At 39.8% G+C, this 14,754-nt stretch overlaps 1 protein-coding gene across 2 annotated transcripts in view; it reads left to right on the top strand.

The window, feature by feature from the left end:
• slc43a2.L (solute carrier family 43 (amino acid system L transporter), member 2 L homeolog) overlaps positions 1–14,754 on the top strand; it is a 54,513-nt gene that overhangs the window by 15,520 nt on the left and 24,239 nt on the right. For both annotated transcript variants that reach the window (XM_018245010.2, NM_001091832.1), the window contains 3 exon segments: positions 7,043–7,247; positions 7,344–7,399; positions 8,604–8,680. In XM_018245010.2, the coding sequence (XP_018100499.1) occupies positions 7,043–7,247; positions 7,344–7,399; positions 8,604–8,680 (338 nt within the window).

The following is a 14,754-nucleotide window of genomic DNA, read 5'->3' on the forward strand; positions in this document are numbered from 1 at the left end:
CAAAACAGCGGTGGTCAAAATACCTCTGTCCACCTGCACCTGCTCAGGTGCAATTCGATCAGCCCTTAGATCATCTTTGTGATTCTAGTACCTGTACTTTTTTTTTTTTTACCTGTAGCAGCTATTCAGTTGTTCTCAGGCTACTGGCGCTTAAGTAGCGTTGTGTGAATAGTACCTGGCAATTTCCTTTACTTTCTATGTAAATAAAAAACGAGCGACTAGTCGCCGCTACTCACTTTTTAAAAACGTGGGCGACAAATAGTCCCGTGTGAATCAAGCCTAATGGACAGATTAAATAATGAAAGTAGCTATTTTTGCTGTTGGTTAGTGGACTGGGGCAAACTTTTAGTATGTGATTTTGCATGTTTAGTATGTGATTTTTGTGTTCCTCAATACCTGGAACCCACTAAAAAACATGGCTTTGAGGGCCCCGCTTAAAAGTCATAAACGAAAAAAGGATAAGAAATATTTTTAAAGAAAAGTCTACAATGGAAAGAAGAAAGAGTTTGTTATTAATTAGCAGAAATAACATAGTAAATAGGGAATGAAAAAGGATATTAGACCTCTCTTCAGTTCTTTACTCAGACATTGGCCTCAATATCAATGCATCTAGTAAAGGCCCATCTAGGCTGTGAGCAGCAAGCACTCTGTGCTTGGAAGCCTATCTTGGTTATACTTCCTGATTGAGTTTAGCCTTTTTCATTCAAACAACAAAACTACTTTTTTGTTAACTATTACCAGAAAGGTAATCCAGAATATCTAGTAAAGGACGGCAGGACTGTTGAAATAAAATGCTCATTGTGTGCAGTCAGGTTAAATAAATAACTAAGGCAAGGTGTGGCATCCTAAACAGAGTATGCCAACTTATTCCCAGTCTGATTCAGACTTATCGGTTATTGGTTCAATCACTTGTCAGAATGTGTAGTAATATACTGCATTTGTTGGGTTATTATTATTATTATTAACGTATTTATACAGTGCCAATAAATTATGAAGCACTGTAGCTTATTAGATGAGCAGAACTTAATACCAATGTATTTTGATTTGATTTTTTTTTCTCTCAGTCTCTTGACTGTTGTGGAACCCCTGGAAGAGACAGCAAACACAAAGAATTCACTAAGGAGTTCATAATATTTTGTCCTCTAAAGTGAATGAGTGGGGGCAAAGGCAGTTTTGGCATTTCTTAATCATCTGAAATATGCCAGTGAAGAAAACACCTTGTGTTCCATCAGCATTAGAGAGTCTAAAATAAGTACCTGGGCCTCAAATAAAGTGGGACTCCACAGAGCAGCAGTGAAAGTAGACGGTGCTCAGGACAAAACTGTAAGGAGTTCTTACCTGGCGTCCCAAGATGGCTGAGTCCAAGATGGCGGCGTTCTCCATGTGCTTCCTTCTGGTCGCAGTTCTGTGACATCACGCCAGCGTCAGAATATCAGCCAGCATCAGATTCGTCGCCGGTGCCTAAGCGCCAGCGTCAGAATAGACGCCAGCGCCAAAACGCCTGCGTGAAGACGCCAGCGTCATGACGCCACTGCGTCTGTTTTGGCGCCAAAGGAGGCCTATAAAAGATGCTGAAGCACTGCAGACTGTGCCCTACTATAGGTTCTTCCTCGTGAGTTCCTGGGTGCGCTTCCTGTGATTATCATTCCTGATCCTGTGTATTGACCTTTGCCTGATTTCGTATTCTGAACCTTTGCTGCCTGAACCGACCTTATTGCCTGGACTTCGACCACTCTCTTTCTATATCCTTGCCTGTACCTCGAACTATTGAATTGGTGCTTCCTCCTAGGTCCGCTACTCTGCTACTCTAAAAATATTGGCTATATGGAAGGTATAGAAGGGTGAGAATATTGTAGCAGTGTGGATAATAGCCTTTGGGAAGAGGTGAGCTGGTGGGCAAAGGAAGCAATAGGATCCAGTATTCTCTTGTGCACCCTCATTGATTTACCTTGAATTCAACACAAGGCACAGGCTGCACTGATATCCCCTGTTGCAAGTGCCCCAATAGTGCTCTAGTGCTTGCTACAGGGGGTTTAGTAAATGGCACCTAATGACTTGGGAACACCAGGCTTAGCAGAATGAGATAGCATATCTAGCAGTTGGGGTAATAGCCTCTAGGCTGGTACTGTTGCAGTGGAATAGCAGGTATAGCAGGAGAAAATGAAGCCTCTGGGAAGGGTTAATGGATAGCAAATATAGTACTGTGAGATGCTGTCTGTAGCAGTCAAGGTAACAGTAGTGGAATATAGGATGTGATGGTGATGGACCTCAAAGTGGACAAGGTTACAGAAAATGGAAGGTTTTCGATGTGTCTGGGTGTTGTATGGGTAGATTGGGGTGTTGCATAAAATGTTTAAATGTTTCAATTGATGGTAGATATGGCCTCTGGTTAGGGACTGTGGTTATGGGTAGCAGGTTCATCAGAGTGAGATGATGACAGGTTAGCCCAACATATGTAATTTCAATTGTTAAAATACAGGCAGTCCCTGGGTTATGTACGAGATAGGGTCTGTAGGTTTGTTCTTAAGTTGAATTTGTATGTAAGTTGAAACATACAGTATACATTTAATTATTAAATGCAACATAGACAAATGTTTGTCTTTACATAATATTTATTTTTACCTTTCTATGCATATGTATTTTACCTTTCTGTGCTCTGCAGTAGACAACACATGCTAGAGGGGATTGGGGCGGGTAGTTTATTAAAGCTAAATGCTAATACAGACTAAGCAAACCACAGTACATTACTGTAATAGCCTCTGTATGTAAGTATGAGTTGTATGTAAGGCAGGTGTATGTAACTAGAGCACTCCCTGTACTCTCAATTGTCTAGGAGTAGTTTTCATCAGCAGCTGGACAGTACCCTTGTATATAAACCAATTTTAGTTTGCCCCAAAATCAGTTTTGCTGATTTTACTATTCCATCCACTTGCCAGTCTGAAATTCAAATTTTGGAATATGTCGGTAGTATTTGTAGCACACTGTGCCTTGGAGCTTGTCATCCTGCCATACAAATGCACAGAATATATTCTCTGTCTTCTTAAAAAAACACTCATTGTTCTTGAGTCTGCATTAATAATAGACTATAAGTCAATATATGTTTGAAGCTAATATACAGGAAAACATATAAATGACACTCAATACTGTCAATTTTAATCTGCAGCAAAATATTCATTATTAAATTAAATTAAAAGCATTGTTAACAGTGGCGACTGCACATTAACAGTGGTCTGGCTCAATTGCTGACTGATGTCAGCATAATCATATAATCAATATCAATCATTTGTTTTGTTTAAAGGGGTGGGCCAACTTTAAACAAACTTTTAGTATGTTACATAATGCCGAATTCATTATTTATTCATTATTTATTATTTTATAGTTTTAAAACTATTTTCCTTCTGACTTTTTCCAGCCTTCAAATGGAGATCACTGACCCCAAAAAAACAAATGCTCCATTAAACTACAAATGTATTGCTATTGCTAATTTTGATTTCTCATGTTTCTGTTTAGGCCCTCTCCTGAGGACAATTGCAGATTGTCTCCAGTTATCACCATATTGTACTAAAATGTCATTTAAAGGTGAACGACCCCTTTAATAGCATTTGGCCATATTGGTAATATGCCATGATCAAAAATACTTGCAGAGAACTTAAGTGTAACAAACTAGTCAGTTGGAACCTCTAGAGACAGCAGGTACACCCAGTTGCACAGGGCACCCCTGTGGATTCCGGTGTTCACCAACGCCCTTTTGGGGCCCCGGGCTCTCTGCTGCAGAACCTACAAGGAATACTGCAAAATAGTAATAAGTCCAAAACAAGGTACCGGCAAGGATTAGGCAAGAACATAGTCGAAGATCAGGCGAAAATGTCAAGGCAGGCAGCAGGAATCGGTGTCAAAAAGTCAGGCAGGAGTCAAAAACCAGGAATTCAAACACAGTTCCAACGCTTCTGCAGGATCTGTAAACAGAAGCCACCTTGGGCACTGTCAAAATGGAGAATTTGTCTTTTAAAGAGAATTTGGCGCCAAAAATTCATATTCTGCCGGCAAAAGATGACGTTATGACGCTCGGGGTCAAGTGCCAGCGTCATCTTGCCCCTAAAACCGGAAGTGCGCGACGAGAAAAGATGTGACGGGAGGTAAGGGACAAGGGAAATCTCCTGGCGCGTCTTACACTAAGCATGTAGTCCCGATTTAAAAGTTTTTTGCTTTCCACTTGAGCAGAACACTGAAATGACATATAAGCATGCAGGCTGAATGATTTACTTTACAGTTGTGGCAAGCCAGCTGTCCTTGTAGTATTGACTCCCAGTGTCCCCTAACAATAGAAGAATGTCTGGGGATGCTGGGAGATGTAGTTCATCTGGAAGCTGACAAAATGAGCTATATTGCATTACAAGGCATCTGTCCTAAATGCCAAGCCTGTGAACTGATAACCGAATATCCAATAACTGACTTCTTTTGAATATCAGGGGGTGTAAACTGAAAGTACAATTTTTCCTGATTAAGGAAAATGTAATGCTAAGCAACCTTGCCATATGCAGTCATTATTAATTGCACTTGACAGCAGTATATTGTTGTCCCTTTCTGCACTGCTGCTTCTGTTTCTTGAAACAGTGTTAGCAGAAATTAGTCTTGCATGCTGCTTTCTGCTACATTTGTTTCAACAGAGTTAAAAAAAGGTTTAGAAAAAACGGACAGATTTTGATTTTATAGCATCACATTTTTAAAAAATGACCGCAGTTCATGTACTGTATATTGGAAAGTTGCTTAAAATTCATTCATTAGGCTTTTTTGGGGGGGGGGGGGGTTACATCCCCTTTATGCCATACTCAGTTTTGTCTCATCATGGAAGATGTGATTTCATTTGATTTGAAAGTGTTTTCTGTCTCCTAATTGTGCTAATGAACATATTTCAATGCTATATATAGTAAGTGATTCCATCTATTTACTGAAGCAAAACAGCCATCCATCAGCTTGTACCCAAAGATGTCCTTCTAAATATGAATTGTAGATGCTCTAAGACAAACAAGCCATTTCTGCCCTGGGAATGAAGCCAAGGTCCTTGAGTGTTGAGGATGGTGTCTAAGCCCTGTTTATATAGACAGACTGTTCCATTCCAGAGCTTAAACAGAGCTTGTTTACCAATTTGTTCTATGGACTGCCTTGCTCACACTCATAATTCCCCTTGTATAGTTGTATAATGGCAGCAGCAGCAGCAGGCTGTTTGTGCAGAATACATGCATGGCTCAGCCATTTTACACTGGCCCTGTGTTTCCCAGAATCATAGCAAGGCTTGTTTATCTTCTTGACCCTTCACCCACATCCCTACACCCACATCTGTTTCCTGTTACCTTATCCGTTTCTTCCAAAGTCCTCCCCAGTGTCTACAAGGAAGGCACAAAGGGAGTTCACTCCAAAGGGGGATGGGAAGTAACTGATGCACAAAATGGCAGACTTTAGTCAAAGAGAGTCTGTCGCTATGAAGTATTTAGTTAATAGTGTGGGTCTGTGACATACCCAAAGTTAATAGTTTGGGTCTGTGACATACACAAAACAGTGAAAAAGTATATGTAATATTTCTGTAACAGGATTGATATAAATAAAAACAAACAAAAGGGGAAAATAATGTCCCAGATGATCACGATCACAGTAATAAATCACCATCATAGACACTGATGTTTTTGCTCTAGAATTTTTTTCTGTGTGAGAAAACTTGAGGCTATTGGGCCATACTGCAAAATTTTACCTGCTATCCCTCCTTACATCTAGTGCCTTTAGCTAATGTCACATGTTGCATTTTGTAAATATGCCAGTGAATAAAACAGAAATCTCAGATTTTTGCTGCAAAAATGCAAACTTTCCAGTTTTCATGACGGAATCCAACCCCTGGTATGCACATTTGACGGGTAGATGTTGCGCCTGTCAGTGTATTATAAAGACAGGACTGAAGGCAGTGAATTGCATCTTCTCTGCCGGCTTATTAAACACAATGTGAAATGCTAGGCTTATAGCAATCATTTCAGTTGCACATGGGATTGCAAAGGGGCTAGACATATTGTCAATTTCCCAGCTGCCCCAAGTCATGTAACTTGTGCTCTGATAAACTCCAATCACTCTTTACTGCTGTACTGCAAGTTGGAGTGATATCACCCACCTCCCTTCCCCCCCCCAGCAGCCAAACAAAAGAACAATGGGAAGGTAACCAGATAACAGCTCCCTAACACAAGATAACTGCTGCCTGGTAGATCTAAGAACAACACTCAATAATAAAAACCCATGTCTCACTGAGACACATTCAGTTACATTGAGAAGGAAAAACAGCAGCCTGACAGAAAGCATTTCTCTCCTAAAGTGCAGGCACAAATCACATGACTGGGGGCAGCTGGGAAATTGACAAAGTGTCTAGCCCCATGTCAGATTTCAAAATTGAATATAAAAAAATCTGTTTGCTCTTTTGAGAAATGGATTTCTGTGCAGAATTCGGCTGGAGTAGCACTATTAACTGATGCGTTTTGGAAAAAACATGTTTTCCGATGACAGGATCCCTTTAAGGAAACCAGGCTGTGCAATGTGTGGTCCTTCTGCTACAGGTACAACTCCCAGCATCCCTTTAGGGGATTTAGTACTGCCTTTAGTTATGCAATAAGTTCAATAACAGCTGTGGTCACTTTGATTGTGGAAATATTTTAAAGATAGCCCCCAGACACCAGTGGAATGATGAATAGTATTTTTTCTACATTTCTCTCTCTGTATGTATGTGTGTATATATTTATATATTTATATATAATACACAAAAGCCATGAATATCTTGTAAATATATCCTTATAAATGGTGACTAGTGACATCATCAGTTATAAACGGTGAGTAGTGATGTCATTTTTGTCACATGACTCACTAAAACGTGTGTATTCGGCCTCGCACTTTTATATGGTCATGGAACTCCTCTGTGACTTATAATATCCTTATATTTTACAATAGGGGGTACTTTATTCACTATATAAATATGTTTTAACATAGTCTTTTGACCTGTGTTTTATTTTAGATAACACAACTATTGATAACAGCACTCTCTATGGAAATGAGACGGAACTAATTATGGAGATGAATGGCTGGCTCATTTGTAAGGAACAGGATGAAATGTTAAATTTAGCCTTTACAGTTGGATCATTTCTACTCAGTGCCATTTCTCTCCCCTTGGGCATCATTATGGACAAATATGGACCCCGCAAGCTTAGGCTAAGTGGAAGGTCAGTGCATTACCTGTTCTACACCTCTTTTGCCTCTTTTCCATAACACTGTATGACAGAATATTCAATAAAAGTAACATTACATTTTTCTTACAGTGCCAGCTTTGGGGTATCCTGTCTATTGATAGCATATGGAGCAAGTAATCCTAACTGTGAGTAGCTCTTTTTCTGTGCTGTACATGCAGATTAGCTCTGCCAAGCAAAGCATAATGACATCTTACATATATAAATTAAAATGTGCAGAGAAGGAAGGTTTTTTTTACATAATATAAACTATGGCCTCATAGTTAAAGGGCATCTCCACACAAAATATGTGTTTTTGCATTAAAAGAAAATGTAATTCAGAGTAACTTTCCTAGTAACCTATTTAATGCATTTCAGTTAACTAGTGTTTTTAAAACTTTATTATAATTGCATCTGAAAGCAGCGTTTATATATATATTTTTTTTTGGTCTGTGGTTCTGACTCGAAACAATGTAGCAAAGTACGTTTTCCTCCTGGTCTGTTAATCAGCTTGCTTTTACTGCATTGTTTCAGGAATCAGAACCAGAAGCGCAGAGAACAGCTATATAGTGCTTCTCATATTCATTTCTGTTGACTTCTGGATTATTAATATTCTTATCTTTATTTATTTTGTTCCAACAAATTTCACAGCACACTCCCTATCAAATTCATACACACACGCACACTATTGTCAGTTTTATCAACAGACAATAAACTGTGTGTACCTGGGCATCCCGGGTTAATCACATCCTGCACGTCAGTCAATAAATATAGCCAAGTTATGTGAATAGAGTTTCATGGAGGGCAGTGTTTTCCTTTAAAAAAATTACATTACTGTAAGCTTTAGTTTGATCAGAACTTTAGTTAATTAATGTAGATGGCTGTTTATCCAACAGACACTATGTTCTGGATAGAAAGAAGTCTATGGAAACCATAAGGACATCACATGCCTCCAGTTGCATGAGCCAGCTTTACATTTTACCATATGAAAATCTTACTGATAAAGACAGTATATTTGCTTTGTAATTGTACCCCTTTAGTAAAGCGCCCATTCATGGGCAGATTTAAGATGCCGATATGTCCCAACCAAGTCAGTAGTTTATTTGCCCCCCTTGACTGCCCCCCACAGATATTTTGTCAAAAAACAGCCAGATATCTGTCAGATCAGCATGTGGGTGGCCAAATTTGGCCCAGAACAAGTGAATCTGTCTGTATATGGGCAGCTTTAATCTTTCCTTGCCCCCTTCTACGTGCCATTAATAATAGCCAGGAGGGAATCTTGTTACTAACCCCAGATTACAAGTCACGGACCAAATTTATAATCTGCCTGTTTTCTTTTTCTTCTCATTGCAGCTCTGTCAGTGCTGATCTTTGTAGCCCTGTGTTTAAATGGCTTTGGTGGGATGTGCATGACTTTTACTTCACTCACAGTAAGTCTGAAGTGATCTCTTTCTCTTCTGTTTTGTCTGCCTGGTACTAAAACTTGCTGATCCACTGAAGATGCTGTTGCATGTGATCTGATTATCTATTAAATAACTTTTTTATTTTGAAGCAAATCATTGGAGTGTGATGTAAGCTTCAGCTAATTAAGTAAGAATGTTTGGGTCACTGAACTGCTCATTCATCCGCATATAAGCAACAAAGAAATCTGTTGCCACTTAACAGTTATTTATAGGATACGAGCGACCTGATGAATCTAAAAATATGAACTTGTGCAGACTTTTGAAAGCAAGTGCTTGGGTAGTGTGGGGTGTTCAACCCATTTGCCAGATTAGAGTGCAAAAGCAGAGCGCTATCATAGTGTGTCTTCTGTCTCATTGCCCTAATTGATAAATGGCTCAGTTCATCTGTATGATCCATGTTTGCTTTCATGCGGCAAGTCTTTTGTTAATATAAGTAAATGTTTATGTTACACTCAGACTTAATCCCTTTAGGACAGGATTGCCTTTTTTATATTTCCTTTTTGTACGGCTTGTTTTAATCCTTCAATTGTGTTAGTTGACACTGCATGATAGAGGTTAAAGGGAAATTGTCCTTTTTATAAGGCGGTTTTATTTATTTAATGGAAAGAAATTGTGATTTCTGTGTTAGGCCACTAGGGGTGCTGTTGTTACTGTTTTCTGTGACGAGTGAGAGTGCTGCTGCCTAGTACAACATAATCTAGCAGTAGCTTGGTCACATCTGTTGGTTTTTGCAGATCTATGATTAATATGGCTTTGTACACCCATCCTCAGTGAGGATTAACCCAGCTTGTTCTCTTAAAAATCCACTACCTTTCTTGTTTTAACATAAGCAATTTTAGAACTGTTTAAGGAGATGTGCAGAGCAGATGGATAGCAGCGAGTGGCAGCACTTTTGTAATAAAGATAAGTACTCTGACATGGCCAGCCTCCGTTCAAGCTCACTAGCTTGACTTATTTCTATCATTGTCCAACAAAACTGAAATTTTACTGTCCAAAAGTTTCCAAAGGGAATATGTGTGAGGCAAAAGGACATAGGAGTGATATCAACTGTCTTTGCATGGGAATGTTTAACTGCTATTCCTCTGGGAAACCACTGACAGTTATTGCCATTGTTTTGCTAATGGAAGAAACTGTTGAAAAAGTGAGGACAACTGCACATGTAGGCCCTAAGCAGAATGTTCCACATATTCAAAAGAAGAAAGTGATTGGCAAGGGTTATCCTTGTTCGATTTCAATGATTCTTGTATGGTACAGTCCTGCAAATAAATAGCTCTGTTTCTTCTTATGGCAGCAATGGAAATCACACTTTAGGACAATAATTACAAATAAGTGACTACCTTAATGTTTTCAATTGCCATAAATCAAGGCAATTATTTCCAACATTATTCAGTATTAGCCTAGGTCACCAAATGAGCAGTTCTCCGCCCATTTTGGCCACCTGCGCACTGGACTAGATTGGGCAGATCCATTTGTTGAGACCGGGACCAAGGATCAGGTCTTATTGTGGGAGTTTGGACTCAAGTGCTTTGTACATGGGCTGATAAATTGTCAGTGCTGTCTGCAGGGGTGAACTGTCACCTTTTATTGACCAGTGTAAGACCATCTTTAGTCTGAACATATGCTACATTCACTCTGTTCAAACTCCAGCTGATGACTGTTTGTCCAATGAATATTCTCTGGCCAATGTGACTATACTCTGATGGTAGTACATCAAATGAAGGAGCAATATAGGGATTGGATTGAAGTTTACATCTACCTACCACTCTGCATTTCTTGGTGGGAATCATAGTAATAAAAAGTGTTTATGTTGGAATATTCTATAACATATTTGTAAATGTCTATATTCCCCTGAAACATGATATGTATGAATGACTTAAGGGTAGATTTATCAAGGTTTGAAGTGAAAATTTGAATTTTCAAATTTTTTTATGGCCAAAACTGTCAAATTCGAGTAGGGAATTATTAAAATTCGATTCGAGTTTTTTAAAAAATAATTCAAATTCGATTTTCAAGATTTATCATACACTGGCCCTTTAAGAACTCAAATCCAACTATTTGCCACCTTAAACTTGGCGAATTGCTGTTTTAACCAATGAAAGACGTCCTGGGATCAATTTGGAGCTGTTTGCAGCCTTCCTGACATTCAAGTTTTTTTTCTGAGAAAAAACTCGAATCAAGTTTTTAAAATTCGAATTCTATTCAAGTTTGCGGGGCAATCCTATTCACCTGACTGTTGAAAATTCGATTTTTTTTTTTAAATAAATTTCAATTGGTTGAATTTCAAGTTCATAGCAGTTTATGGGAGTTCTGAATAACTCCCATGAACTCGAAATTCGACCCTTGATAAATCTGCCCTTTAATGTATATCTTAATGTTCTGTACTAAGATTTCTGATTTTAATTTTTAGTTTAGACCGTCACTAGCCTGGGACATTGGGTAGAAATTAGACAAGGATCTCTTGGAAACATTTAGTTGTTTCAGGACTTCCAAGAAGCAGCAGCACATTCACAAAGACTGGCAGGAAATAAACATCTGTATTTGTGGATAAGAATCAAGCGCTGGGTTAGATGCTGAAAATGAAATATGTTCCCTCATGAATTCCCAGTAAAAGTGATTTATAAAGGCACAAAATTGGTTAACCCTTTCCTGCTTAAAAAAAGTATGTATGCCAGGGAAAATATATTAATTTTGATGTTATACATCAAAATATATATTAAAATATGTTAATCAAGTAAACATATGATATCTGAATTTTTACCAAATTGTATTTTGCCATATCAGTGATGAGGAGCTTCTTTTGACTTTGTTTCATTCTGCCCCTCTTTCCTTTGTGGTTTATGTGGTACTGTAGTTCACATGGCAGTCTGTTCAAATATAGTCGAATAAGGCTGCTTTATATGGTAAACCCAATAGTTTCTTGTGTTTAGGCTTCAATTGCCCTTTAACTGTTGGTTTCAAAGCACAATTGCAACTTTGAAAGAAAAGAAATTGAAGAGGACTAAAAAATGAGCTACAGTCAGTCTGCACATTGCAGCCCCACGTGCCTCTAAGTTGAGCGATCCATGAGGTTGTTTGGCCGTGTTAGGCTGAACAATGGACCCTAAGTCATCAGAAGGGAAGCTATGATCCTAGGCAACCACATTTTATTATATATCACTAGTGAAGAAGAGCAGTAAGCAAGCTCCAGCAATGTGACTGTTTGAGGGAAGCACATAATTGCTTGGAATGCTACTATTCCGACTATAGAATTGCTTTCTTGGTAAAGAACAGAACAGGTGTTGTTTACATTGAATAGAGCTGACGTATGTCTGCCGGTGCTTTTACTCATGTACTTGTGTTTCGAGGTGTGAAGTGCTCAGGTTCCCTGTTTTCCTGCCTGCTAGTTTATTTAAATTCAAGCACACTTAAGCCGTGGATGATAATTCACCATTAGGGATGTCGCGGACTGTTCGCCCGCGAACTAATTCGCGCGAACATCGACCGTTCGCGTCCGCCGAATGTTCGCGAACGTCGCGCGACGTTCGCCAATTTGGGTTCGCCTTAGCTGGCGCTTATTTTTGCCCTCTCACCCCAGAGCAGCAGATACATGGCAGCCAATCAGGAAGCTCTCCCTCCTGGACCACCCCCACACCCCCTGGACCACTCCCCTTCCATATATAAACTGAAGCCCTGCAGCGTTTTTTCATTCTGCCTGTGTGTGCTTGGAAGAGCTAGTGTAGGGAGAGAGCTGTTTAGTGATTTGAGGGACAGTTGATAGTAACTTTGCTGGCTAGTAATCTACTTGATACTGCTCTGTATTGTAGGGACAGAACTCTGCAGGGATTTGAGGGACAGTGAGTTTAGGTTAGTTAGCTTTGCTGACTAGTAATCTACCTTCTACTGCAGTGCTCTGTATATAGCTGCTGTGGGCACTGCTTCTGATCTCATCTGCTGACTGCTGTAATAACCCAATAGTCCTTGCTTTTATTTTCTTTTTTGTTTTTTTACTTTGCTACTATAAGAGCCCAGTGCTATTAGTCTAGCTGTGTTGGGGAGTGGGACTGGTGTGCTGCTCCTCCTAGTAGTTCACCACTACCAGCACCAACCAGAGTCAAAATTGTTACAAAGTATCTTATTTGCACCTGTTAGCTGTTCTGAGCTCTCTGCCAAAAGCTAATTAAGTTAGAAACTGTTTTTTTTCTGGCTGTTCAGTTCAGAGAAAAGAGGGACTGGTGTGCTGCTCCTCCTAGTAGTTCACCACTACCAGCACCAACCAGAGTCAAAATTGTTACAAAGTATCTTATTTGCACCTGTTAGCTGTTCTGAGCTCTCTGCCAAAAGCTAATTAAGTTAGAAACTGTTTTTTTTCTGGCTGTTCAGTTCAGAGAAAAGAGGGACTGGTGTGCTGCTCCTCCTAGTAGTTCACCACTCCCAGCACCAACCAGAGTCAAAATTGTTACAAAGTATCTTATTTGCACCTGTTAGCTGTTCTGAGCTCTCTGCCAAAAGCTAATTAAGTTAGAAACTGTTTTTTTTCTGGCTGTTCAGTTCAGAGAAAAGAGGGACTTTCCAGTACAAAAGAGGGACAGGGGGTTGAGTGGTCAAAAGAGGGACAGTTGGGAGGTATGCAAGTGCCACCTAGCTGTGTGAGCTTTTTCACATTCTGTCTAAATAACAATAATAATTCCGTGTCCGTAAACATCACCTGAGTGATGGTTTTACAGCAGCAATAATATATTCTGTACCCACTACTGTATACGTTGCCCTTGCAGGCATTGTTTGCCCAGTCTTTAACCAAGTGCCACCTAGCTGTGTGAGCTTTTTCACATTCCGTGTCCAGAAACATCACCTGAGTGACGTAGTGTGATTTCTGCCCTTTACAGCACAAAACGCAGCGCTGTGTCAACAATGTATTTTTCAGATACATTTTTGCCCTTGATCCCCCTCTGGCATGCCACTGTCCAGGTCGTTGCACCCTTTAAACAACTTTAAAATCATCTTTTCAATCTTTTCTAGCTTTTAAAATTCGCCTTCCCATTGAAGTCTATGGGGTTCGCGACGTTCGCGAACCGTTCGCATTTTTGACGCAAGTTCGCGAATATGTTCACGAACATTTTTTCCGCCGTTCGCTACATCCCTATTCACCATAAAAAAAGCCTGACAATGGACACAAACCAGCTGCTGTCAGAACAAAATATATCTGGCTCTGTGAGAAAATAGAGAACAGATACAGGGATGTTGGCAGCTGCAGCAGAAGTTTATCTGCCCAGCAATTCCCTATATTGCTCAAAAGCAGGGGTCCCCAAACTTTTATACACGTGAGCCACACTCCAGCCCCATGTAGACTGCTACCATTGGAGTAAACTTGTGTGATTATGCCTCTAAAACTTGCCTGGAATTTAAAAAATAAATGCCTGCTTTGAAGCCACTGGGAGGAACATCACTGGGTGTTGCTCATGAATCACTGGTTGGGGATCACTGCTCTAAAAGAAATTAATGCTAAGGATCTCAGTATAAAAGGTACATGGTGTGTGTGTGTGGTTTAAATGTGTGCACCCAAAACCTTTTTTTTGCACACACAACCAAAGATAAATGACAGAACATTGTGTTTCATTATACAACTAAAACTGTCATTTTTCATCATGCTGAGATACATCCACAGAATCTGCATCCACAGAATCTGCGGTACACGGAAGTGCATGTTTAAACGCCCTTGGGTACAGTGGTTTAAGAAAGCCTGGCTCTATGCCTAATCCCTGAGCTGCCAAGTACCTCTGCCTCTCCCCTGCTCTTTCAATGCTGCTTTATCAGATGTCCATGACCTGTCCTAGTCTGCATGGCACATTCTTTGAGTCATGACCCTAAATCTCTCTGCCTTCCCTTTGTAATAATAAACAAGCACATTCTGTCTGTCCTAAAACAGAGGATATCAAGTACACCCCTCCTCCACGAGGGTTGCCCAGACAGCACCAGCTTTCTAAGCACAAAGTGATTTGCTGGATGGGATTCAGCCGATGACAGTGCCCACATCTTTCTCTTGAATGCTGTGTGTGTTTAAGGTC

Source organism: Xenopus laevis, chromosome 2L (assembly GCF_017654675.1).
Source record: "Xenopus laevis strain J_2021 chromosome 2L, Xenopus_laevis_v10.1, whole genome shotgun sequence".
Lineage (NCBI taxonomy): Eukaryota > Metazoa > Chordata > Amphibia > Anura > Pipidae > Xenopus > Xenopus laevis.